Source organism: Erythrolamprus reginae, chromosome 5 (genome assembly GCF_031021105.1).
Source record: "Erythrolamprus reginae isolate rEryReg1 chromosome 5, rEryReg1.hap1, whole genome shotgun sequence".
NCBI classification, from domain to species: domain Eukaryota; kingdom Metazoa; phylum Chordata; class Lepidosauria; order Squamata; family Dipsadidae; genus Erythrolamprus; species Erythrolamprus reginae.
Window position 1 is genome coordinate 20,174,111 of NC_091954.1, and position 27,402 is coordinate 20,201,512.

The 27,402-nt window shown below is 42.1% G+C and overlaps 1 protein-coding gene across 1 annotated transcript in view; it reads left to right on the top strand.

Moving 5' to 3' along the window:
• Window positions 1–2,825: 2,825 nt before the first annotated feature.
• Window positions 2,826–27,402, top strand: part of LOC139168329 (prosaposin-like) — a 50,918-nt gene continuing 26,341 nt past the window's right edge. The window contains exons 1-3 of the mRNA XM_070753909.1: window positions 2,826–2,946; window positions 18,097–18,227; window positions 26,689–26,763. Coding sequence (XP_070610010.1) covers window positions 2,826–2,946; window positions 18,097–18,227; window positions 26,689–26,763 — 327 coding nt within the window. The remainder of the gene's footprint in view (window positions 2,947–18,096; window positions 18,228–26,688; window positions 26,764–27,402) is intronic.

Sequence of the window (27,402 nt, forward strand, 5' to 3'; positions counted from 1 at the left end):
GAATAAAAATGCTGGTTTACTGCAGTGAAAATCATAGTGAGATTGCATATAATGCCATTACAACATTGAATCAAAGCAATAGATTCAATTACCCAATCAATAAAAGAGTGAGCAATTCATTGTTAATAAATTATTTTACAGTGAAGCAATCACTGAAAGAAATAAGGGTGTTACTTTATTATAAAATAATAAAGTATGGTCACTTAAAACTATAACACCTCTTTCCCTTAAGGCAGTGATGGGCAACCTTTTGAGCTTGGTGTGTCAAAATTCGCCAAAAAACTGAGCATAACTCGGGTGGTGTGTCACCTTGAGAAAAAAACATAATTTTGTGATATTTATAGTTTAAATAACAAATATGCATAATTATCTTTCTCTCTCTTTCCTGTCATTCTCTGCCTCAATCATTTTCTCATTTCTCTTTTTTTTCTCCCCTTTATTCTATCATTTCTCTCCCTCTCTCTTCCTATCTTCTCTCTCACACTCTTTCTCTCTCTCTCCCTTCCTTCCTTTCTTTCCTTCTCTCTTCCTTCCACTTTTTTCTCTTTCTCTCTCTCTCTCTTCCTTTTTTTCTCTTCCTTCCACTTTTTTCTCTTTCTCTCTCTCTTTTCCTTCCTTCCCATCTTCCCCTCCCTCTCTTTCTCCCTCTCTCCCTTTATATTTATCTCTTCCTTCCTTCCTCTCTTCCTCCCTTTCTCTCTCCCTCTCGTTCACTTTTCTCTCTTCCTCCCTTTCTCTCTCCCTCTCGTTCACTTTTCTCTCTTTGGCGAACCCCCAAACTGTTCAGATTCAAGTAAAAGCTTATCAAGGGGGGTGGGGGGTTGTAAAAATCTAGTTATGAGCCGCCAAAGGAGGAAGCAAATGGTGCGACGTCCACGCAGGGTTTTTTTTCAGACTCTCTTTTTTGCGAGCCCGGCATGATTTTTTAAAATTACAAATTAATAACCCGGAAAGGGTTTACCTTAGCACCGTCTCCTGTAACACCGTTCTGGAAGGCGAGCAGGGAGCAGAGGGGCGAGGGCAGTGTTCCCTCTAATTTTTTTTCGGGGTGGGCGGAAAAGTACAGTGTCTGAGTGACAATCCCTTTCGGACTGGGCGGCATATAAGTATAAATAAATAAATAAATAAATAAATAAATAAATAAATAAAGTGTGGGCGTGCGCTATCACACATGAGCGAGTTCTTGCATCTATAATTCTATCCTTTCTATGTCTCCCTCCCTCTTTCCTCCCTCCCTCTTTCCTTTCTATCTTTCTCTCACCCTGCCTTTCTCCAAGCCCTTCCTTTTCCCTCTCCCTATCCTACTACCCCTCACCCTCCTTCTTTCCTCCCTCCCTCCTTTTTTCTATCTCTCCCTCCCTTTCCTCCTTCCCTCTTTCCTTTCTATCTCTCCCTCCCTCTTCCTTTCTATCTTTCTCTCCCTGCCTTTCTCCCTCTTTCCCTTCATCTCTCCCTCTCTCTTTATCTCAATTCCCTCTTTCTCCCTGGGCTGCTGTGCCTGCCCTGCAGCCCCACCACGGACGGATTGCCTTACCATCGGCGCCCCCCCCACACGCTGCAGCTGCCGGACCATCAGCAGCACACACACACACACACTGCGTTTCTCCCTCTTTTCCTTCATCTCTCCACGCACACGCTGGCAGCACACACACACGCGCGCACACACCCCACACACGCTGCGTTTCTCCCTCTTTCTCTTCATCTCTCCACGCACACGCTAAGCTCCCGGACCATCAGCGGCACGCACACACGCGCACACACACACACGCTGCCTTTCTCAATCTTTCCCTCTTTCTTTCTTGCTCTCTCTCACTCTCTCTTCCTTCCTATCTTCTCTCTCTCTTTCTCTCTCTCTCTCTCTCCCTTCCTTTCTTCTCTCTTCCTTCCACTTTTTTCTCTTTTCCTTCCTTCCCCTATTCCCCTCTCTTCCTCCCTTTCTCTCTCCCTCTCATTCACTTTTCTCTCCCTTCCTTCCCTCCCTCCTTCTGTCCTCTCCTCTTTCCCTCCCTCTCTTTCCCTTCTTTCTCTCCACATCTCTGGCGTGCAGCTGGCTTTGCTGACTGGCACAAGTCTCAAGCCAGCTGCCCCGGAAAGCCAGGAAGGTCCTCCTGCCCCCCCCCCGCCAAAAAAACCCCGGAGGTCTACCGCCACCAGCCTGAGCCTCCCGTTGCTCCACTCGGCTTCGCTGTGGACCTCCGTTGTGTTTTCGGAGGGAGGGAGCGGCGGGAAAGCCCTGTGCTGGCCAGGAAAGCTGGCTTTCCGAGAAAGCAGCGCGCTTTCTTACAACTTTCTTTCTTACAACTCTTTCCTGGGCAGGGGGAAGGGAGGAGGCCTGCAACCCCTCCCCTCGCTCCCAGCGGCCCCTGCGAGCAACCACCGTTCGATGCTTGGCACCACGCCAATCAGCTGGGAGGCGGTGTTCTCGCCCCTCCCAGCCATCGCAAATATCGGCGGGGCGAAAATCGCCTGGCCTCTTAATTAAGGGGAGAGGAAAAATAATAATAATTGCGGTTGCAATTGCACTCCCTAAAGCTCCGTTTCTCCGGCGGCCGCGTGTCACCAAAAATGGCTAGGCGTGTCAGTGGTGACACGCGTGTCATAGGTTCGCCATCACTGCCTTAAGGTAAAGTAATTCAAGTCCAGAAAACTCCTTTTATTAGAATTTTTGACTTTTTAAAATAGAGATCATTTGTCGTCTTGCGTTTCCCAAGTTTGTGCCATGTCAGTTTAGGGGACTATAATCAGTAGCGAGTTGCTACTGGTAGTAAAAGTTGCATTGTGCACTCAGCTTCGCTTCTCCTGTATGTGTGTTCATGCGCCCTAGCATGTTTTTGCTTCTGCGGATGCGCAGGAAGCAAAATCTTCTGAGGGGATGTGGGCATGTACAAGATTTCTGTGATTTTTTGCTTCTGCGTATAAGTGCTATTGCTATTGTTATTATCTATTGTAAGTATTGTGACTAAATATACTGTAAATTGCTTTTATTGTTTTTTGTGTCATTTTAACTGTTTTTACTAGAGCTTTATTTATTTCATTTAGTCATTGACCAATAGAATATGTAAATATCATAAAATATAACATACAGGAGGGGCATGGTCAATGCCATGGCGAGACGGCTTCTCTTGCGCTCCTGTGGGGGGGAATGCCAAACCCCCGCTGTTTGGGAGAGCTGATTCCTGTCAGAACCTCCCTGAAGGGGAAGTGAAAAGGGGGTCTTGATCTCCTCCTGTTTTTGGGGTTGGCACACCCCACAATGGGTAGATTTGTGACCTCAACTGGCAGCAGGTAAAATGACCTCGGTCACCATAGCCACCATGACTATGTGCTGGAAAGATAGGATTTAACACATCGGAAGTCATCTGGAAGGAGAAGAAACATAAGTTTTTGTGCTGGAGGTTGAGAAGAATAAAAGTTTGCTGGAAAAGGTGATCAATTATGCCAGAGGGGACCTTGATTCCGATTTTTTAAAAAATTTGTTTTGGAAGTTGGGTGGAAGTGGAAATAGTTGTGGCTGTATTATTACTTTGAACTTGAACTTTATTTGAACTTGTAAAGGGATAGCAGTAAAGGAGGATATAATCTGCTTTGGAAAACTTTGGCTTCTGGATGACACAAAGGTTAACTGGACATTTGGATAAAGCTTGTTGATATGTTAATTTTGCAAGAGGTGGAAGACATAAGAGATATATTCAAAGACATACTTAAATACATTAAAGAGTGGAAAGAAGGAAACTGAAATAACAACTCAATTTTTCCTACTGAAAGTCTTATTCAGGATTGCAGTGAAACTGAGGGAGAAGAAAAAAATAGTTTTGAACAGCTGGAACAGAATGATCAACAGAGAAATAGAAACAGGAAAGGGTAATCAGAGAGGCATTCTCAAAAGGAACAGATTAAAGGACATAATATTGATGAAACAGTGGTCTTTATATCTAATGAGTTGGAAGGCAAGCAATCTAATACTGTTTTTATTGTATTATGAAGGTATTTTGTAATGTATTGAAAAGTTTGTATGGAGGAAAATTTTAAAAAAAATTTACACCCACCCCAAAATAAAACATAACATACCAGATCCAACATAGGTAGCATATAACATGTAAAATTAGGCTAAAACTATAAAAAAACAAAACTAAATTTTTGTGGTAGTTTCAAAGATGCTTTTCCAAAAGGCAACTGGATTAATTTACTTACCCTTCCTTCCTTCCTTCCTTCCTTCCTTCCTTCCTTCCTTCCTTCCTTCCTTCCTTTTCTCTTTTTTTCTTTCTCTGTCTCTCTCTCTTTCCTTCCCCTCTGCTCCTCTTCTTCTTCCTCTTTTCCTTCATTCCTTCCTTCCTTCTTTCTTTCTCCTCCTCTCCTTCCTTTTTTTCTCCCTTCCTTCCTTCCTTCCTCGCTCCCTCTTTCACTCCTGCCCTGCCCTGCCTTTCTCCCTTCCTTCCTTCCTTCCTTCCTTCCTTCCTTCCTTCCTTCCTTCTTTCCTTCCACCTTTTGGAAAGCCCCTTTGGGACAACCATGACCTGGATGATTGAGAATCTCCATAGACATATTTTGTGGTGCTTGCCCTCTGCTACTGCAGAAGGAAAGGGATTCATGTAAGCCCTAGAAGAGCAGCAGTCCCTGGCTGGCAGAGAGAGGGATAGGAACCAGCTGAGCGGGGCAGCACATGTGCATCTTGGGCCACCTCTTGCACAGCCCAGTTCCAAATAGGTCACGGCCCTGTAATGGGCCTTGGTCCGGTGGTTGTGGATTTCTGTTTAAAGAGAAAGCCCACTTCTGTTTAAAGAAGGTTAAACTCAGTGATGGGCTTCTACGGGAATGGTCAGGAACACAGTTCCAGTAGCTCCACTCCAGAGCACCCAATTTACACTGAAAGATGTTGAAACAAAATGCATGCCACACCCACAATGTGGTAGTAAAAATTTTGGTAGCCCATCACTGGTTAAACTATATAGGTATTTTGCAGAAGTTCCAGGAAGGCCTTCTATTAACATGAAGCAAGAATTGGGAGCATTTGATAAATCCTTCTGCAATTCTATGTCAGCTATCGTTGCTTTGATTCTGTTCACAGCATCCTCGTAACCATATCATTTAGAAATCCAATTGAGCACCGACAAATGTTAATTTTTTTCTTGCAGATTAATTGCCAAGTATCTTTACATTGGTCCACTAATAACAATGACAGAAAACCACTGGAGTTTACAGGATTCTAATCACTTTTAACAATATTCTGCACCAAGCTTGAGAATCAATGTTTTTCGCCTCAGGGTTATACTGGCCATACATCTTTGGGGGGGGGGGGGCTATATTATCCCTAAGGAACTTCGATGGGACATCCCTTAACCTTGTTTTAACTAGCTAATTTGTTATGTGTCTGAACCGCTCTCTGTTGGGGAGATTGTCCTAGATAAAATCCTCATTAAATAGCATAGTTATACCAATAAAGTTATACCAATAAAAGAAAATCCATATTCAAATTAGCCACTGGAAAAAATTCAGATGAGTATTTTATATTTGGACAGGGAGTCATTACTCACAGTCGCTCATGCCCTTATCACCTCGAGGTTCGATTACTGCAATGCTCTCTACATGGGGCTACCTTGGAAAAGTGTTAGGAAACTTCAGATCATGTAGAATGAGGCCGCGAGAGCCATCATGGGGCTTCCTAGATTTGCCCACATTTCTACAACACTCCGTGGGCTGCACTGGCTGCCGATCAGTTTCCGGTCACAATTCAAAGTGTTGGTTATGACCTTTAAAGCCCTACATGACATTGGACCAGAGTATCTCCAGAACCGCCTGAATCCCAGCGGTCGATAAGGTCCCACAGAGTTGGCCTTCTCCGGGTCCCGTCGACAAAACAATGTCATTTGGCGGGCCCCAGGGGAAGAGCCTTCTCTGTGGCGGCCCTGGCCCTCTGGAACCAACTCCCCCCAGAGATTAGAATGGCTCCCACCCTCCCTGTCTTTCGTAAATTACTCAAGACCCACCTATATCGCCAGGCATGGGGGAATTGAGACACCTCCCCCAGGCTTTTATATTTTATGATTGGTATGTATGCGTTGTTTGGTTTCAAGTGAGGGGTTTTATATGTGTTTCTTTTTAATATTAGATTTGTTCTTTGACATTGTTTTTATTACTGTTGTGAGCTGCCCCAAGTCTTCGGAGAGGGGCGGCATGCAAATCTAATTAATAATAATAATAATAATAATAATAATAATAATAATAATGAATAAAGCAGATTTATTGGCTAGCCATTCTCCAAAAGAACATCAGTTTTTAAAACCACATGGAACTTCTTCAGTACAAAATGATTTTGAATTATTTCAGAGATTCGTCCTGTTGTGATTCATATTTATCACCTGCTACTTACAAATTATAATTTATGCTTCAAATGTGCAGTTTGGCAAGGGCAAAGGAAGAAACTCCTCTCCCTCCTATACCCAGTACAATATTGTATATGCTGTATTCTGTTGACTCATCTCCATTCTGATGATTTATACTGAATCGAAATTAACGAGGCCTAAATATGCTTCAAATATGCAACTCAGTTTTTTTTTTTTAAACCAAGGAGATGAAAGGAGGGTGTGGACTAAGTAAATTATGCTCTAACCTTGAAAATTATGATCCAAATGTTCATTTCTCTGTGGAGTAAGATGTATGACGCCCTGATGAGTTGTTTTTCACTTTATTCATTAGAGGCGAGAAAGCAGGTCACCAATGGGGAACTACTGTGGTGAACTATTATGCAGACATAGAAGATATGAAAGGCTTGTGAAAGGCATGTACTACATGGGGCTACCCTTGAGAAGCATTCAGAGACTACAGCTGGCCCAGAACGCAGCCGCACGAGCTGTTGTGGGTGTGCCTAAGTACATCCACATTACACCAATACTCCATGAGCTGTACTGGCCCCCAATCAGTCTCCAGATTTATTTATTTATTTATTTATTGGATTTGTATGCTGCCCCTCTCTGCAGACTCGGGGTGGCTAACAACAATAACAAAACAGTATAATCCAATACTAAAAACAGTTAAAACCCATTATATAAAAACCAATCATACATACAGACATACCATGCATAAAATTTTAAAGGCCTAGGGGGAAAGTGTATCTCAATTCCCCCATGCCTGGCGGCAAAGGTGGGTTTAAGCAGCTTATGAAAGGCAAGGAGGGAGGGGGCAATTCTAATCTCTGGGGAGAGTTGGTTCTAGAGGGCCAGGGCTGCCACAGAGAAGGCTCTTCCCCTGGGTCTCGCCAAATGACATTGTTTGGTTGACGGGACCCGGAGGAGACCAACTCTGTGGGACCTAACTGGTCGCTGGGATTCGTGCAGCAGAAGGCGGTCCCTGAGGTAATCTGGTCCGGTGCCATGAAGGGCTTTATAGGTCATAACCAACACTTTGAATTGTGACCGGAAACTGATTGGCAACCAATGCAGACTGCGGAGTGTTGGTGTGACATGGGCATATTTGGGAACGCCCATGATTGCTCTTGCAGCTGCATTCTGCATGATCTGAAGTTTCCGAACACTCTTCAAAGGTAGCCCCATATAGAGAGCATTACAGTAGTCAAGCCTCGAGGTGATGAAGGCATGAGTGACTGTGAGCAGTGACTCCCGGTCCAAATAGGGCCACAACTGGTGCACCAGGTAAACATGGGTGAACGCCCCCCTCGCCACAGCTGAAAGGTGTTTCTCTAATGTGAGCTGTGGATCGAGGAGGACGCCCAAGTTGCGAACCCTCTCTGAGGGGGTCAATTCAAGGTGTTGGTTATCACTTTTAAAGCCCTACATGGCTTAATGGCAGATTACTTATGGGACCGCCTTCTGTCACATACCTCCCAGCAACTAATTAGGCCCCACAGAGTTGTCCTTCTCAGGGTCCCATCGGCCACACAATGTTGGTTGGCTGGGCCACATGGGAGGGCCTTTTCTGTGGCAGCTCCGGCTCTCTGGAACCAACTGACCCCAGAGATCTGCACAATCTCCGCCCTCCTGGCCTTCCAAAAGGCTGTAAAACCTTTGGCTTTGCCTGCAGGCCTGGGACCAATGAACTATACCATCTAGCTCCAGACATGGATATGAATTACTTACTTCTGGGGTTTCCAATTGTTATTGTATTGTTTTAAAATGTATGCTGCCAGTGATGGCGAACCTATGGAAACATGCCACAGGTGGCACATGAGGGCACATGAGGAGTTGCCAGGCTGATTTTTGGGCTTATTTTGGGCCATTTTTTCTCTCCCCAAGCATCAGGAAAGCCTCTGAACCCTGGGATGAGGAAAAAGGGGCCAACAAGCCAATTGGAAGTTTGGAAATAAACTTGTACGAATGCACGGGGAGCAGCACTGAGGTTGCGCAAATGCGTGTGAGCAAGAGCATTGCATTATGGGTCCATCCCTGTCCTAGGCATTGCTTTCTCTAACCTAAACACTAAAACGGAAGCCTTTAATTCTACCACATTAAAATGGATTTCTCCTTAGGAGAATGATTAAGCCATCAAAATATAGAATGTATCACATTCCTGCATATAACAAATTTATTGAAATTAATCCTCTTCATTATATACGCGTATGCTTAAATGGACAGAAGGCAAATCCTCATAATTATGTTGACACATGCATAATGTTTAAATTGGTAAACTATTTCATGTTCACTTCCTTCTAGATTTAAAGTAATCCATTTTAGCCCCTATGTTTAATCGAAACACCGAGAGGGTGGATGATTGAGAAGGAATTGTCATGCCCTCATCACCTCGAGGCTCGACTACTGTAACGCTTTCTACATGGGGCTACCTTTGAAAAGTGTTCGGAAACTTCAGATCGTGCAGAATGCAGCTGCGAGAGCAATTATGGGCTTCTCTAAATATGCCCATATCACTCCAACACTCTGCAGTCTGCATTGGTTGCCAATCAGTTTCCGGTCACAATTCAAAGTGTTGGTTATGACCTATAAAGCCCTTCATGGCACCGGACCAGAATATCTCTGGGACCGCCTTCTGCCGCACGAATCCCAGCGACCAGTTCGGTCCCACAGAATTGGCCTTCTCCGGGTCCCGTTGACTAAACAATGCTGTCTGGCGGGACCCAGGGGAAGAGCCTTCTCTGTGGCGGCTCCGACCCTCTGGAACCAGCTCCCCCCTGAGATTAGGATTGCCCCCACCCTCCTTGCCTTTCGCAAACTTCTTAAAACTCACCTCTGCCGTCAGGCATGGGGGAACTGAAAGATCTCCCCCTTGCCCATGTTGTTTTGGTGTTAGATTGATTGTGTGCTTGTTTTTTTTAAATATTCTGGGGTTGTCTTTTATGAATTTTTTAGCTTAAATTGTAATTGGATTGGTGGGTATTGGATTTGTTATTATGTATTGTTTTTACCTTGTTGTGAGCCACCCTGAGTTTGCGGAGAGGAGCGGCATATAAATCCAATAAATCTAATCTAATCTAATCTAATTGTTGTATTGTATATGTGGATGTTTGGTCTTTTTCCTCCTACTGGCAATATTTCTGGAAATCGTTTTTCGCATCCTCAAGTTAGCTTTGGAAGCAAACTTTCTATGGAGGATTACATCTCCGGGAAGTAGACTTAAGACTTTCTGTTCCTATTATGTCTTTATTCCAGCAATGAGAGACAATAATTTTAGTACTGCACTGTGTGTATATTTGTGGGTATATAGCAGACATCATATAATGGGATGTGTGTGTGTGTGTGTGTGTGTGTGCAAATCCATCCATATACATTTTCTGACCATTTTTATTGAACAAATCAAACACACACAGATGCATGCCTGTTTCCTGAGAAAGTAAAAAAAACCCATACCAGCAAGACACAAGAACAGGTTTTTCCCAAACGGCATCACTCTGCTAAACAAACAATTCCCTCAACACTGTCAAACTATTTACTAAGGCTGCACTACTATTAGTCTTCTTATCATTCCCATTACCCAACTCCTCCCACAAATGAGTGTATGTTTGTAATTTTGTGGCTTGTATCCTTACAATTTATATTGGCTGGTTCCTAATATGATTTGATTGCTTATTTGTACCCTGGCTATTATTAAGTGTTGTACCTTGTGATTCTTGATAAATTTATCTTTTGTTTTATGTACACTGAGAGCATGTGCACCAAGACAAATTCCTTGTGTGTCCAATCACACTTGGCCAAAAAATTCTATTCTATTCTATTCTATTCTATGCTATTCTATGCTATGCTATTCTACGCTACGCTACGCTATGCTATTCTTACACACACATACAGAAACACATATAACTTATTATATGACTTATTCTCAAGAAAGAGAGAAAGAGAGAGGGAGAGAGAAGAAAATATAATTATATAGCAAGCTTCAGTCATGTGGATGTAGTTATTTTAAATAGCTTGTGGCTGACTATATTAATTTTATAAGCAGGGCACCATAATCTGATCATAACCACACCACCTTGAAATCAGATAACAGAAGCAATTTGATTGTGGAGTAATGCATCTTATGTCTCAATCATTTAGATTTCTTGAGACTTGAGAAGAAGAAAAAGATTTGGGGCGTAAAAGCCACCTACACATAAGTACAGATAAGTAAGGAAATCTTCAAGGAAAAAGCATTTTATCAACGAAAAAAGATTTTGTGATGAGGTAGAAAATAATTTATATTTCTTATGATAACTTTATCCCAGATTTAAGATAATAGAGAGAGACCGTAAAAGGATAATAGGTTTACAGAGGGTCTATGTTAGGATAATAGGAGAGGCAATAATATGAGTGCTGGGTTCATTAATTACTTGATCAATATGAAGAGTGATTATACAGAGTGATCTCTGAAAACTATCAGAAATATTATTGGATTCTGATAGTTATTATTATTGGAGCATGAATTTACAGATGCAAATCTCAAGAAAATGTGTATTACTACACAAATTTGGACAAATATATTAGCACTTAAGAAGGTCTACTCTTCTGTCAAACATCAAATATGTACTTCAAAATGGGGTTCAGATAAACACAGTTAAGCAATTTATTTTATAAGCCTTGATAGTATCTTAGTTAATTGGTTGTGTGAAAGCTGTGCTATGCCAAACCAATCCTTTGTAGTGTTGGGCGAACCGAACCCACAAAGTTTGGGTTCGTACTGAACTTTGCGCAGTTCAGTATACTGAACCCGAACATGAATTTTTTCAAAAGTTCGGGTTCGGGTTCAGGTTCGGGTTCGGGTTCAGGTTCGGGTTCAGGAGAGCGCCAGGAAGTGCCACCGCCCAGCTGTCACCTTCAGAAACAGCCGGTGTGCTTCTCGGCGGTCTCCCGAATGCCAAACTCAGAAGTTCGGCAAAAGTTCGAGTTTGGGTTCGGGTGCCGAACCCGAACTTTTTAAAAAATTCGGGTGCCGAACCCGAACTTTGTGGGGTTCACCCAACATTAATCCTTTGTCATCCTTGGACATATTTTCCACCTGCTTTAACCTGGAATAAGTGTATGTGTGTGTGTCCTCACAGACTGATTCATATTTTATATTTAACTTCCCAAAGAGTTTATATATGCTAGAGAAGTTCAACAATTTTTCAAGTGCTCCTAACCATGCCCATTCAATGTTAAACTAGTGCTTAATGTACAAGGGGGTTCTCTATTCACAAAATGCCTAAATTTCTTTAATGAAGTTAATATTTGTCTTGGACATACATAAGGATCTCAGGTAACATTTTTTTCCCTCTGTTGAACCTGTTTTAGCCTGGCATAAAACCCACAACTTACACAAGTGCCTCTTGCAAAGGCCATTAACTGCTCTCAAAACAATCCTGCCTTATAATACACTTCTCTGAAACGGTTTTCACTTCACCGCATTTGATATGAATGGACGTTGTCCCAACTGGGACCTTTCTGTTCTTTCAAAATTACAAAAAATAATTCTGCATCTGCCCTACCTTGATAATTAAATGAGACATGTAGGCCCAAGTCAAATCCCCTAGTACGGTGGCAGCCTAAGTATGGATCCATCCTATCTGTTACACCCTCACCCATCGAAACCAGCATTCTGTACTTGCTAAATGTAACAAAATGGCTGTTTTATTTTGTTTTAATGTATTCTCTTAAAACATCTTCCAAAGCCTTCTTGTTATATGGACGACAATGCCAGAATTCTAATTTGGAGAACTGCCAGCAGAGGAAAGAAGGCATACTGTGCAAAAGTTCTGGCACAATGTACAGTGTGCACGAATCTATAAGAGGCTGGAGTATAATTAGAGCCTGAAAATCTTGTTTGTGCTCTTCTGGTGTCAGCATCTTCCCAAAGTTGACATACAGTTGTATTATATCTTTATAAGCTGCAGAGCAGGTTGCTTATCATTGAAGTTATCATTATTTGTCCCATGGAACATCCCCTTTTAATATTTGCTGGGCCACTCATGACCCACTGAGTCATCGCTTCAGAGATATCTCCTTATTCAAATAAAGAAACAGAATGTCTGAAATGCACTACCCGACTCTGTGGTTTCTTCCCCAAACCCCAAAAACTTTAACCTTAGATTGTCTACAGTTGAGGTCTGTAAGGGCCGTGCATAAGCGCACCACTATGCCTACCATCCCTGTCCTACTGTCCTGTTGTCCTATTTTATTGTTACTTTTTACTTATGTCATGTTTATACAAACTTCTACTATCTTACACATGTTTGAGAAATAAAAATAAACAAATAAACAAATAAATAAATCACCATCAATGCAAGTGACTTCTGTTGTGAATGGTCCACGTCCAACTCAACTGGTCACGGATTTCAAGGACCAGGAGACGGATGCGTACTGGCATCGCAGGCCAGTGTTCTTACCATCTGAGTCTAAGAGTGAGAATGAGGAAAGAGACTGAGGGTCATCCAGAGACTGTAGAATCCCCAGTTATGGAATTGAGTAAGTCAGAGGATGATTGGGACTTTGGGGATCAGAACCCCCTCTTAGATGCAAGGATAAGGAGAATGAGAATTAGGCATGAACATCTCACAAGAAGGGGTTCTTGGTGTGAAATAGATCCGTGGGACATTTGTCACACCTTGGCAGTATATAAGGACCGGCTGATGGGGAAGGGTGTGTGGCAAACAACTCCGAAGGTGCCTCAGAGTTGAGAGACTTCTTTTGCTTTCACAGATTTGGATTCCTGAACGTGACAGGAGCTATTTTATTCTCTGGACTGAGTGATTGCAGTTTAAAACCAGAGACGCCTCTTTAGTGGAGATTTATGACTCTATCTGGCTAACATCCCCGACGCTGCCAGCATGCATTCCTTGCATTAACCCTTGTATTGCAGAAATAGACTTTTGCCTATGAATGCTTTTGAGCAAACATGTGTGTAGGTCTTTATTTCTGACAATTGATCCGACTGGACAGAACAGCTTCTAGCTTCCAGATGGCATCTCCATTGAGTTTTTTGGGAGTTGGGAATCAGCACTGGAAATTTTCTCTCCACCTCTCCCTTTCCCCCGTTTCTCCTCTCCCACTCCTCTCCCAGCCTCTTTCCCCTTTCCTTTCCTTCCCCTTTTCCCTCCCCTCCCCTCCTTTCACTTTCCTTCTCTTCCCTCCCCTTCCCTACAGTACAGACAGAACATCAGAGCAGAAAATTCACTTACCTTCCCAAGAAAGGATTCAGTTATCAAGATACTAGTAACAGCTGTTGAAGCTGTTCTTATTCTGGCTTATATTCCAAGTAACAACAACCCCCCCTCCCACACACATTTTAGTTTTTGCAGGTTTTAAATACAGTATTTGCATCAGCATCTCCCAGTGTTTGAGCTGAAAAGATAGCAAATTCATTGCATGTTATTATAGATATGTCTAACTCGAGTATAGCATATAAAACCTGTATAATTTTGGAAATAAAAATGATTCAGCGGATTCCCACACTGTAGAACAGTGTTTCCCAACCAGTGTGCCATGGACAGGTGTGCCACAAAGAAGGAAGCTCAGCTTCTGGTCTCGCAACTTTTTGCTGAGAGTGCGAAGAGCAAAAAGTTGTGAGACCGGAAGCTGAGCTTCCTTCTTTGCGCCTTCCAAGTTTTCTGGCAGCTGCAGCGCCCCACCTGGCTGGAGCTTCCCTGGCGGCGGCAGCAGGTGAGCTTTGGGGCCCGGCAGGAGGGCAGTGGCAGCGGGAGGGTGGCGGCAGCAGAGGCACCAGGCAGTAGCCGCTGGGCGGTGGCAGGGTGGTCGGCTGCGAGCCGGAACTCCAAGACAGAGGCACTGACAGTGGCAGCTGGACATGTTGCTGTACACCGTATGTGCTGGCATTGCGTGGCTGGCACTTGCCTGTTGGCTGGGCCGGGACGGAGGCTCCAGCCCCACGCTCATGCCCAGTGCAACGGCAGCATGTACGGCGTCTAGCAACACGCCGCCGTCGGTGCCTCCGTTCTGGAGCTCCGCCTCACAGCTGACCACCCTGCCACCATCCCATGGCTACTGCCCAATGCCACTACTGCCCAATGCCACTGCTGCGGCGTGGTGTACGAGAAAGAGAGAGAGAAAGAAAGAAAGAAAGAAAGAGAGAGAGAGAGAGATAGCAAGAGAGAGAAAGAGATAGCAAGAGAGGGAGAGAGAGAGGGGGAGAGAGAAAGAGACAGATAGCAAGAAAGAGAGAGAGAAAGTGAGGGAGAGAGAGGGGGGAGAGAAAGAGATAGAAAGCAAAAGAGAGAGAGAAAGAGAGAGAGATAGTAAGAAAGAGAGAGAGAGGGAGAGAGAGTGGGGAGAGAGAAAGAGAGAGAAAGACAGCAAGAGAGAGAGAGCAAGAGAGAGAGAGAGAAAGAGGGAGGGAAGGAGGGAGAGAGAAAGAGAGCAAAAAAGAGAGGAAGGAAGAGAGAAACAAAGAGGGATGGAGAGAGAGAGGGAAAGAAAGAGGAAGGAAGGAAGAGAGAGAAAGAGGGAGAGAGAGAGAGAAATAGAGCAAAAGGGAGGAAGAGAGAGGTTTTTTGTCCAAACTTTTTTTAGCCCCACCCCCACCCCCGCTCAATGTTCCCCAGGATTTTGTAAATGTGAATAATGTTGGGAAACACTGCTGTAGAAAACCACACATTGTGTATATACTGTATATGATTCCAATATAAATGCACACCTACAGACTAATCTCTTTTGGTCTTTCCACTTCTTGTGGTTATACTCTAACATTATTAGTGGAAATTGTGAAACATTGAATCTAGAGAGAAGCTCCTCGTAGACTCAGGAAATAGTTTGTAATATGTTGCAAGCAATTACTTAAATAGCACAGAGTTGTATCCAACTATGACAAAAAAGCACACCGAAACACGGGCACACCTGCGGCTCCAAGTGCGATTCTGCTACCTGCACCGCTGCAGTAGCAGAATTGTGCTGGACTCCGCTAGCACTCAGAGCCACATCACCGTTCCACCTTAGCAGCCCACCTCTGAATGAATGAATCTACCAATCTATCAATTGCTCACTATAACTTTTATTGTCCCTTTTTGTTTCTTTTTAAAAAAAAATATTTTTATTGAATAAGTTTATTTATAAATATAATACAGAAAAAGGTAAGAAATAAAAAAGAAGGAAAAAAAAGAAGTAATACAAAAAACCCAATACATCAAAAATACATATTAAAATATAGGCGAGTACAAGATCGGTCTATATATTCTTCTGAAACTATGTAAATTTTCTTTAGCCCAGTTATAGTTATTGTCAAAATTCAATTGTCAAAAATCATTTTGTCTCTTTTAGATAACACAGAAAAGAAGATAGAAGCAAAATATTTAAGTAACATAGAAATCAGATGATAGTCTAACTTAATAATTCATAACTTTATCTTATTTGCTCTGTTTGCTTTCATCAGGTATAATTTTTTTTCATATTTAAATGTTCGTAGGATTTTTTTCTATTTTCTAACCAGTGGTAGAGTAAATTCCAACAATCATAAAATTGAGAGTCTTCTTTGCCTTTAATTTTGAGGGTCAATTTAGACATTTCTGCGCATTGAGTTATTTTTTCTAATACTAACTCATCTTGTGGGATTTCTTCTTTTTTCCACATTTGGGCAAAAGCTAGTCTTGCTGCAGGGGTAATATGAATAATCAGATAGATGAAATTTTGATTAAACTGTTGGTGGATACTCCCTAATAGAAAGCATTGTGGATTTATTTATTCTGAAGGACTGGACCATTTATTGAACATTTGGGAGAGTGGCTGCAATGAGGACAGTAAGGGAAACCGAGGGAACCTTCATTATGGGCTTTTGAGTTCGTAGAATGTAGATGAGCACTAGATGGCAGAAGAGATATAGAAAACTAAATATTTACTGCCACCTAATGTTGATCTAGAATTTTACAATTCAAATTTGTTAGCAATAATGCATCGCAGGATTGGAACTCATTTTGTGTTTCTATATCAACTATCTGTTGTGTCAGATAGTTAATTTCATTCATTGATTGGCCCCATCAATTGCACTTTAATCTGTAACAAGCAGCTGCAGAAGGACTATCTTGCAGATCTGTTCAAATATCTGTACAGTGATACCTCGTCTTACAAACGCCTCATCATACAATCTTTTCGAGATACAAACCCGGGGTTTAAGATTTTTTTGCCTCTTCTTACAAACTATTTTTACCTTACAAACCTACTGCCGCCGCTGGGATGCCCCACCTCCGGACTTCCGTTGCCAGCGAAGCACCCATTTTTGCACTGCTGGGATTCCCCTGAGGCTCCCCTCCATGGGAAACCACACCTCCAGACTTCCGTGTTTTTGTGATGCCGCAGGGAAATCCCAGCAGGGGAATCCCAGCAGTGCAAAAACGGGTGCTTCGCTGGCAACGGAAGTCCAGAGGTGGGGTTTCCCATGGAGGGGAGCCTCAGGGAAATCCCAGCAGTGCAAAAACGGGTGCTTCGCTGGCAACGGAAGTCCGGAGGTGGGGTTTCCCATTGAGGGGAGCCTCAGGAGAATCCCAACAGCACAAAAAATGGGCGTTTTGGCTGGCAAAAGGGGTGAGTTTTGGGCTTGCACGCATTAATCGCTTTCCCATTGATTCCTATGGAAAACACTGTTTCATCTTACAAGCTTTTCACCTTAAGAACCTCGTCCCGGAACCAATTAAGTTTGTAAGACAAGGTATCACTGTATTTCCATTTCTGCAGTCATAATGCAAACAAGAGGCATACATGGATAAAGCCAATTCTGCCACTCGTAGTGATACAGCCTTTTTTTTTTTTTTTTTGCACCTGAATGAAAAGATCAAAAGAGCCATTTGGATGTAGTGATTTGGGTGTTAGCCAGGAAATAAGGAGATTGTGAATTATAATCTCTCCTTAAGCCATGAAAGCTGGCTGTGGGCCAGTCATTCTCTCCCTCAGTCCAACTCATCTCAAAGGTGGTTGTTGTGGGGAAAATAGGAGACAGGAGTATTAGGTATGTTTGCTGCCTAAGGCCGACCAAAATTGAAGCATTTACATCCTGTGATGATACATTTAATATTATTAAACAACATCTGCCTATCTCAGGTCATTGGGAATTCCATGTAGTACCTTTAGATACGAGCTGCTCCACATGTGAGTATTCCAAGTTACGAGCCGAGATGCGAGCAAAATTTCTGTTCGACACCCAAGCTCAAATTCAGGATGTGAGCCGAGCATCCACTAGGTGGCGCAGGAATTCCATGCTTCCATTTATCTCAGCGCGAAAAACAAAGTCTAAAGGCATTCGTTCGAGATGCGAGTTGATCGACATACGAGCTCAGGTCTGGAACGAATTAAACTCGTATGTCGAGGTACCACTGTACAGTACAACCCCCAACAAAATTTTAAAAACCCCAAATGCTGAAAACCAAATGGTGACTGCATGCATGGTGTTGAAAATTCAGCTTCTGTGCATGCGTGGAAGAAAAATATTTTTTTTTTAAAAATTATTTTTTAAAAAAAGGTGGCACTGACCGATCCAGTTTGGTGACATCATCATGATGTCACTAGTGGTTTGCTACTGGTTAGGACGAACCGGTCTGAGCTGGATGGAACCCACCCCTGATCAAATCTATATCCAAGTAGGGCTCATATCCATGATGGAAAGTAGCACTTGGTTTCACTATGAGACAAAGCTATTTTCTGTCGAACACCTAACATCTATTGTCTCTCTTCTCCTTTTGGACAGCTGCTGGAAATCCTGTGACATTACAGAAAGAATGTACAGAAGATCCATCAATATTGTGTCAGGATTTTGCTACTGCTCTGAAGTGTGGAAGCTTGGAGCGCTGTCACCAGATACTACAAGTTAATAACCCTGTGAGTATACATGACACTGTAATAAAAAATTCAATTTCATTCTTCATAATATCGCCATTTCACTATATCATCTAAGGTTAGTGTTTTCAAACTTGGTGAATTTAAGAGGTGTGGACTTCAACTGCTGGAATTCCCCAGAAAGTTAGATCTGTATTTGTGTATCTGTTGAAGACTGCATCATTTACCTAGTGGTGATTTGGAATTTTACAATGAAATAAATGTTCTCCTTTGTAATCAAATGACTATTGGCAGCTTACAATATTTTTCCATCCATGACTTGAAATCTTCCATAAAATAATAGTAAAATTAAATCAAACTTCAAATATGCATACATTTAAATGCATAAAGGTGTAGTAAAATTAAAAATAAAACCAATAAGTGAAATACATAAATAGATGGGAACTATCACATTGCCGGGACCGCCTTCTGCCACACAAACTCCCAGTGACCGGTTAGGTCCCACAGAGTTGGCCTTCTCCGGGTCCCATCGACTAAGCAATGTCGTTTGGTGGGACCCAGGAGAAGAGCCTTCTCTGTGGCGGCCCCGACCCTCTGGAACCAGCTCCCCCCAGATATCAGAGTTGCCCCCACCCTCCTTGCCTTTCGCAAGCTCCTTAAAACCCACCTCTGTCATCAGGCATGGGGGAACTGAAATTTCACTTCCCCCTAGGCTTATAGAATTTATACATGGTATGCTTGTATGTATGAATGGTTCTTTAAATTTAGATTTTTTAGATTATTTTTAATATTAGATTTGTTTTCATTGTTTTTTCATTGTTGTTAGCTGCCCCGAGTCTTCGGAGAGGGGCGGCATACAAATCTAATAATAATAATAATAATAATAATAATAATAATAATAATAATAATAATTGCAAAAACTCTTCCAAATAATTCTATTTTAAAGAAGTCTACAACATGCCATTAAAATGGGAGCCGATTGTATCTTGGGGAAGGAATATTATATTAGGTGCCACAGTTGCCGGATCTCTGAGACTTTTACCTTACAAAAGTAGAGACAAGTAGAAATTTCTCTTGGGAGAGAAACTAGTTTAAGAACATGATCCTACTATTTTTATTTCAAATACATTAACTTACTGTTCATTGTTAGCTAAGCTAAATCTATGCTCTGCATCCAAGATGGAACTAATCCACCTCTAGAATCCATCATTTACATATTGCATCCAGTTCTGGTCACCATGATACCAAAAAAATATGCTAAGATCCTGGAAAGTGTGCAAAGAACAACCATGTTGTTAAACGGTCTGGAGGCTAAATTGTATGATGAATGGTTCAGGGAGCTAAGTACTGTATATCTAGCCCAGGGGTAAGCAAAGTTGGCTTTTTTATGACTTGTGGACTTCAACTCCCAGAATTCCTGAGCCGATCATGCTAGCTCAGGAATTCTGGGAGTTAAAGCCCACATGTCACAGAAGGGCCAACTTTGCCTATCCCTGGTCTAGCCTATTGAAGCTAAGGATTATGAAAACTGTCTTTCAGTACTTTAGGAGATGTCCCAAAGAAGAGGGAATTGATTTATTCTCTAGGGCAGTGTTTCTCAACCTTGGCAACTTGAAGATATCTGGACTTCAACTCCCAGAATTCCCCAGCCAGCGAATGCTGGCTGGCGAATTCTGGGAGTTGAAGTCCAAATATCTTCAAGTTACCAAGGTTGGGAAACACTGCTCTAGGGCAGTGATGTTCAACCTTTTTTGAGCCGCGGCACATTTTTTACACCTACAAAATCCTGGGGCACACCACCAACTAAAATGACACAAAATGACACTCTAACACAGTACATATTATACATATAGTTAATAATATAGTTTCTAAATGTATTTATACTCACTTAGTGTGAAACCTGGGCCTGTTTCGATGAACACAAATGGGATATCCTGGCAGGAATGGTAGTTTGGGGACCCATGTTTAATTTCCCCATGGCACACCTGACCATGTCTCACGGCACACTAGTGTGCCGCAGCACACTGGTTGAAAATCACTACTCTAGGGCACTAGAGAGCAGAACAAGAAGTAACAGATGGAAGCTTGTCAGAGAGATGCAACCTAGAAGTAAGGAGAGGTTGTGGATGCTCCATCACTGGAGGTTTTCAAAAATAGACTGGACAACCATTTGTCTGGGATGGTATGAAACTTGTGCCTTGAGCAGAGGGTTGGTTTAGAAGACCTTCCAGCCCTACAACTCAATGATAAAGAGATAGAAATACAGAAATGGAAAGTTTATGCAAATAACTAATATCCATTTTGATCTCATTCTTTCTATCTAGAAATTTCCTAGATCGAAGACAGCATACATTTAGATTTATTTATATGACATTTCAGTGCTGACAGTAATTCAAGAGTTTTTGATGTTTCTAATGTGTTTGGCCAAATGATGAAGTTGAAATATATTTTAATGGGTAAACTACTATTATGACAATTTAGACAATCCAATTTTTTGGAAAAACTCATTAAAAAACAACAAAGAGACCCTATATGACTTAAAGCAACAAAACAAACAAAAATCTCTGCCATTTTCAGATTAATATTATTCCAAATTATGAATTTGTCATGTGAATGAGAGTAAAAATTGTATTTCTGTCCATCCATCTTTTCAATATACATTGCAGATTTTAATTCTGGAAATACTAGTAAGTAGAATGTTTATTACATAAGGAAAAAGTTGCATATTAGCTTTCTAAATATGTTCTTGATGGTTTTTGGAGAATGTTAATGATTAGGAACTATAATACAGTTAGTATATCATCTGGGTAACTAAAGACTGAAATGCTGAAAAATAAATCTGGAGTTAGTCAGGAGCTGAAGCAGAAAAAGTATATTCTTGCTACATAAAATGTAAATGTTGCTATATACAGTAACTATCAAATGAAAATCTAACATACATATAACTATGTAGTAGTTTCCATGAAAAAAGTTCAACTTTAGCTGGACAATATTATATAACAAAGGACCCAAAACAATACAAATCTAACAAATAACTATAATTGATTAGAATCTGTAACCATAATTACTTGTTCTAGATGTTTTTATCTAAAAGCATATGCCAGACATTTAAACTAAAAAAATATTCAAAACATTTATGCAAAGCAGGAGTAATCCCTAGATAGACATTATAATTAGCAAATGCAATGCAATTATTAAATCAATCACCAGTCCTAAACTATAAAACATTTTAAAAAGCACTTAATTTCTTCACATATTGTATTTTGATCAAAGTTATTATACCCTTAGCAGATTATGAATTTTCATGTCTATGTATTTAATCAAGAATTTGACCTTTTTGGGTTTTGGTTTTGTAAAGCAAGAACAAAACTTCGAATTTTAAATTGGATAATTTTAAATTTAAATACTTTAATTTACTTTAAATACTGCTAGGAAAAAAATTACATATTTAACCTTGATCAAATAACACAGCTTTATAAACTTTCTTCTTCATTTAAAAGTCTTGAAGTTTTTTTCCTTTTAAATAGTGTCCAAAAGCTAATTTATTTTCATTCTTTCTCAGGAACTCTTTCATAAGCATTAGACATCTCTTTTGTAATATTTTCACACTGCTGTTTCAATTTGAGTGACACATGATTTGTGAGAATTTTCAGGTGATTCAATTAAATAAAAGTGATTTAGCCTATGGGCCTCCCGAAACTCAGATTATAAATTTAACACATTGCATAATAATTAGTCCTTCCTCTCTGTTGAGAGAACATTTCCACTGGATAATTGGTAATCAGTGGTACCTCAAGATACAAACCCCTTGTCTTACGAACAACTCGAGATACGAACCCGGGGTTCAGAAAAAATTTGCCTCTTCTTACGAACTTTTTTCGTGTTACGAACACCAAACCCGAACTTCCGGGTTCGGCGTTCGGGAGGCTGTTGGGAAGCCCCCCGGCTGTTTTAAAAGGTGACAACCGGGCGGCGGGGCTTCCCAGCAGCCTCAGAACGCCGAACCCGGAAGTTCGGGTTTGGCGTTCGTAACACGAAAAAAGTTTGTAAGAAGAGGCAATTTTTTTCTGAACCGTTCGGAGGCTGCTGGGAAGCCGCGCGGCTGTTTTAAAAGGTGACAGCCGGGCTGGGGGGCTTCCCAGCAGCCTCCAAATGCCGAACGCGGAAGATCGGGTTTGGCGTTCAGCTTCGGGAAGCTGCTGGGAAGCCGCGTGGCTCTTTTAAAAGGTCACAGCCGGGCTGGGGGCTTCCCAGAAACCTCCCGAACCCCGAACTTTTGCCGAACTTCTGGGTTCGGGATTCAGGAGGTTGCTGGGAAGCCCCCCAGCCCGGATGTCACCTTTTAAAACAGCCGCACGGCTTCTCAGCAGCCTCTGAACGGTGAACGCCAAACCCGTACTTCCGCGTTCAGCGTTTGGAGGCTGCTGGGAAGCCGCGCGGCTGTTTTAAAAGGTCACAGCTGAGCTGGGGGGCTTCCCAGCAACCTCCCGAACCCCGAACGTTTGCCGAACTTCCAGATTCGGGGGTCAGGAGGTTGCGGGGACGCCCCCCAGCTCGGCTGTGACCTTTTAAAACAGCTGCGCGGCTTCCCAGCAGCCTCCGAACGCTGAACGCCAAACCCAAACTTCCGCGTTCAGCGTTCAGAGGCTGCTGGGAAGCCGCGCAGCTGTTTTAAAAGGTCACAGCCGAGCTGGGGGGCGTCCCCGCAACCTCCTGAACCCCGAACCTGGAAGTTCGGTAAATGTTTGGGAGGTTGCTGGGAAGCCCCCCAGCCCAGCTGTGACCTTTTAAAACAGCCGCGCGGCTTCCCAGCCGTCTCCCGAAGCTGAACGCCAAACCCGAACTTCCGCGTTCGGCGTTCGGAGGCTGCTGGGAAGCCCCGCCGCCCGGCTGTCACCTTTTAAAACAGCCTGGGGGCTTCTTGGCGGCCTCCCGAACGCCGAACCCGGAAGTTCGGGTTTGGCGTTCAGCGTTCGGGAGGTCGCTGAGAAGCCCCCAGGCTGTTTTAAAAGGTGACAGCCAGGCGGCAGCGGGTTTTTTTTGGTTGCACGGATTAATTGACTTTACATTGTTTCCTATGGGAAACAATGTTTCGTCTTATGAACCTTTCGTCTTACGAACCTCCCCCTGGAACCAATTAGGTTCGTAAGACGAGGTATGACTGTATTGTGAAGATGTTGAATGGATTAATCCAGGAAAATGGATGAGATTATATAGTTCATTTATTTCTGAAGAACCTGTGCAACATTACATGTAGAGAGTCTTCTGCTTGAGCAGGGGATTAGAAGACCACCAAGATATCTTACAACTCTGCTATTCTATTATTCCGTTATTCTTTTCCCATCCTTTCTTTCGGCTGTTCCCTACTGCAGTGGTTCTCAACCTGGGGGGGGGGGTCAGGACCCCTTTTGGAGGGGGTGTCGAATGACTGTTTCATAAGGGTTGCCTAAGACCATGGGAAAAGACAAATTCCCCTTGGTGTTAGGAACTGAAGCTTCTATTATGGCACCTTGGAACATATTTTTACAATCTGACCAATAAAGCTTTTACAGTAGCGGTGTCCCTCTGACCTTCCTGCCAATCAGCTTAAAGCTCTGTTGGGAGAATTGGCACTAGACTTATGGTTGGGGGTCACCACAACATGAGGAACTGTATTAAGAAGTCATGGCATTAGAAAGATTGAGAACCACTGCCCTACTGCAACAGATGGAATTATGGGTGTGGGCGTGTGCACATATGCCCCCCTTTTGGCTCCCAAGTCAAAAAAGGTTCGCTATCGCTGCCCTATATCATTTCAGACAAATGGTTGTCCAATTTCTTCTTAAATACTTCTAATGTTGGAGCGACCACATCTTCTGGAGGCAAGTTGTTCCACTGATTAAACTTTTCTAGCTTTCAGGAAATTTCTCCTTAGTTCTAGGTTGCTTCTCTCCTTGTTTAGTTTCCATCCATTACTTCTTATCCTGCCTTTGGGTGCTGTATAGAATAGATTGATTCCCCCTCCTCTTCTTGGCAACCTCTTAATGTTGGAATACTGGAACACATTATTCAATAGGCATATTTATGTATAGTAATAATAAGCTCTTGATTATGTGGCTGTAATGCCACAACAAATCGGATTACAGGTATAAAATCACCTGATGAAAATTGATGAGACAAGACAGTACAAGCATCTCATGACTAAGGAGATCTGTACAAGCCTCAGTGCAAATAAACCTGTCTCAAGAGCTTTGCTGCAAATCTGGCGTTGCCTGCAAAAATGTTACCTTTTGCAGAGGACAAAAGAAAAATCGTTTTGAAATTATCTGACTGGTGGTGGATCTAATTCTGCAATCGAAGAGATGGGAATTTTTCTCCAAAGTCTTGCAGAAATAGATCCACAAAGCAAGTTAAAGGGTAGGTCATGACTAATGAAAAATACTGAGACAGTCGGTTCTTCAAAACGATTTTTCTTTTGTCCTCTGCAAAAGGTAACATTTTTATTTGTAAAGGACAGGACAGCTCTTTTTGTAAGTGACTTCAAGTAAGAACGTGACGGGAATAAACAGTGCCAGTGCGCTCCTTTTATGCTTTATTTTTCCCGCTAAAATCCTACTGTCAAATTCTTAGCCAATCAGAACGCACCAACCATTTCAACTATTTACATTTACCTCAGCGCATATTTAACACCCCTCCCTTTTTAGTTCAGAGAAAGGTCATGTGACAAAGTCCTCCAATCGGTTTGGTCTGCGTATATCTCTTTTGGACCTGCTTACCTCAGCGCATATTTAACAACTAACATTTTCTCAGCTGAAAGAGACATATCTTGTAGGGACTATTCCAGAGGTGAAAACCTACCAGTTCGGCCCAGTTCAGGTGTACTAATAGCAGTGGCCGCTGGTGGTTGAGAGAATGGTAGCAGTGGTGGCACGAGGCTGCGCTCACCCGCCAGGATTCTGCCATTTTCTTTTTTTAACCTTCTACCCATGCACAAAGCTTTCTGTGCATGTCCAGAGGGTGAAAAAGTGTATGTGACGGTGGTGCGTGCATGAGCAAAGTGAACAAATTGTGCGCTTCCGAACCATTAGGGAAGGTAAGTAGATTTCACTGCTAGACTATTCCAAAAGCGACCTTCAGGGATTGCTGATGGTATCAACTACATTAGCAATTGATTCAGTGCTTTTATCACTGAAAATTTTTGAGGCAATTTTTTAATGGATGGAAGTAATGGATTAATTAATTAATTTCATTTTTTTCATAATGAAGTTTTTATTTTTAGTTTTTTATTGAACATTTTTTTTTAGTTAAAAACGTGTAAATTTATACAATTTCCTTCTTTACAACATTTTTGTGTTGCTAAAACGTGTGGGCACGCATGCCATCTCTGTGGACATTCAGTACATGCCATCACCAGCTGCTCTTCTGGATTCTGGAGCATGCCAACACTGGTCTTTGTGTGTGCCAGAGTGCCAGAAAACCCAAAGACCAGGTGGCCGGTACACATGTGCACGCCAGCCACCTGATCTTTGGGTTTCCAGAGTGTGGATGTGCTCTGGCCAGGTGGTCTTCATGTGTCCTGGAGTGCCGGAAACCTCAAGACCAGTGCTCTGGTACACACACACACCTGTTCTGCCGGGCTCTCGGCATGAGCCCCTAATTAAATGCAAAGGTAGAAAAAGCAGACACACACACGTGAAAAGTCAAGAACACTGTCTTTATCCAAAGGAAAATAGAAGCAAAACACCCTTTTGGTAGTCAAAGGGCTCACCTTCAAAGCAAACAGACTTGAATGTGGTGAAAAAAAAACAAAAAACAAACACAAAGCATTTAACAAGTAGCTGTGAAGATGTCACAGCTACTCTCCTTCAAACGTTTTCCAACTTACACATTTGACTATGGTTTAAGTTCAGAGTCCTGATAACAAAACACAGAGAGTCCTTGGAGAACCCAGAGAGTAAAGCCACTTCCACTGGCATGAATGAATAATCTTCCACACTGAGAGGCCGGCACGCTGCCCATTTAATAGCAGCCCTAATTAGTTGAACCACATCCAACCACAGGTGAACTCTCTTATCTCTTGTAATACCTACGTAGCTGCTCTTTTCTATTCATGGCCCTTCGCCTGCGTACGTCAATGAATGCTTCTTCATCAGAGTCCAGCAAAGATAAGGAGGAGGATGAATTGCTTCCTAAGGGGCTGCCTGCCATGACTCCCTCTGAGGGTCCCATTTCACAGTCACTCCCTGATTCCGAGGCTGCTTTGCTGTCTGAAGCAGTCGGCAGTAAAACAGGCCTCTGACACTGGGAGGATTCACCCACATCCACCCCCACAGTCCTTGGGGCAGGAGCTGGCCCAGAGCCAACCACAACACACACATATTCCCAATTTGGGCAGTTGGTGCCAAAAAGGTTCACCATAATTGACCTGGGTCTCAGTTTTGTTTCAGAGGGTTCAAACAAAGGGTTAAAATATAATACAATTGTTCTCCTAGTATCACTCTTCTCTCTCTTTTTGTTTCCTTAGAAAAACCTGAGATGTACTATTTGTAAACTCGCTGTAGTCATGATGGCAAAGATGGCTCAAGACAATTATACAGATGTAAGTACTACTGTATTTTGGTCTTGGGAACTGTAGTACTTAAAGATGTTAGAGGAGGGACAGTGGGGTGGAGGGGGACACAGTTATTGATTTATTTATTAATGAAGGAATTGTTTTTAGGAAATTTGAAAGAAATTTGTATTCTATTTTAGACATCAGACTAAGGCACAAAGTGGCTTGTTTAGTGTCACTTAAATCAATGTTTATTTTATTATTTATTTTGTCCAATACATAATAATACACAATGAAGGTTATAGAGGATATACTCGAGTAAAATGTATTAAAGAAAGAATAGAAGAGAAAATATAGGAATAAAATATATCAATGAGAGAATAGCAGAAAAGATATAGGGATAGAAGAGAAGACATATGAGATATAGGAGTACTGTATGTGAGATATAGGAGTATAGGAGAAGATATATGAGATATATGTAGTTTATAATAATAATTTTTAATAATAATTTATTGGATTTGTATGCCGCAGACTCGGGGCGGCTAACAACAATAATAAACACAACATGTACAATCCAATAATAAAAAACAACTAAAAACCCCTATTATAAAACCAAACATATACACAAACATACCATGCATAACTTGTAATGGCCTAGGGGGAAGAGCTATCTCAACTCCCCCATGC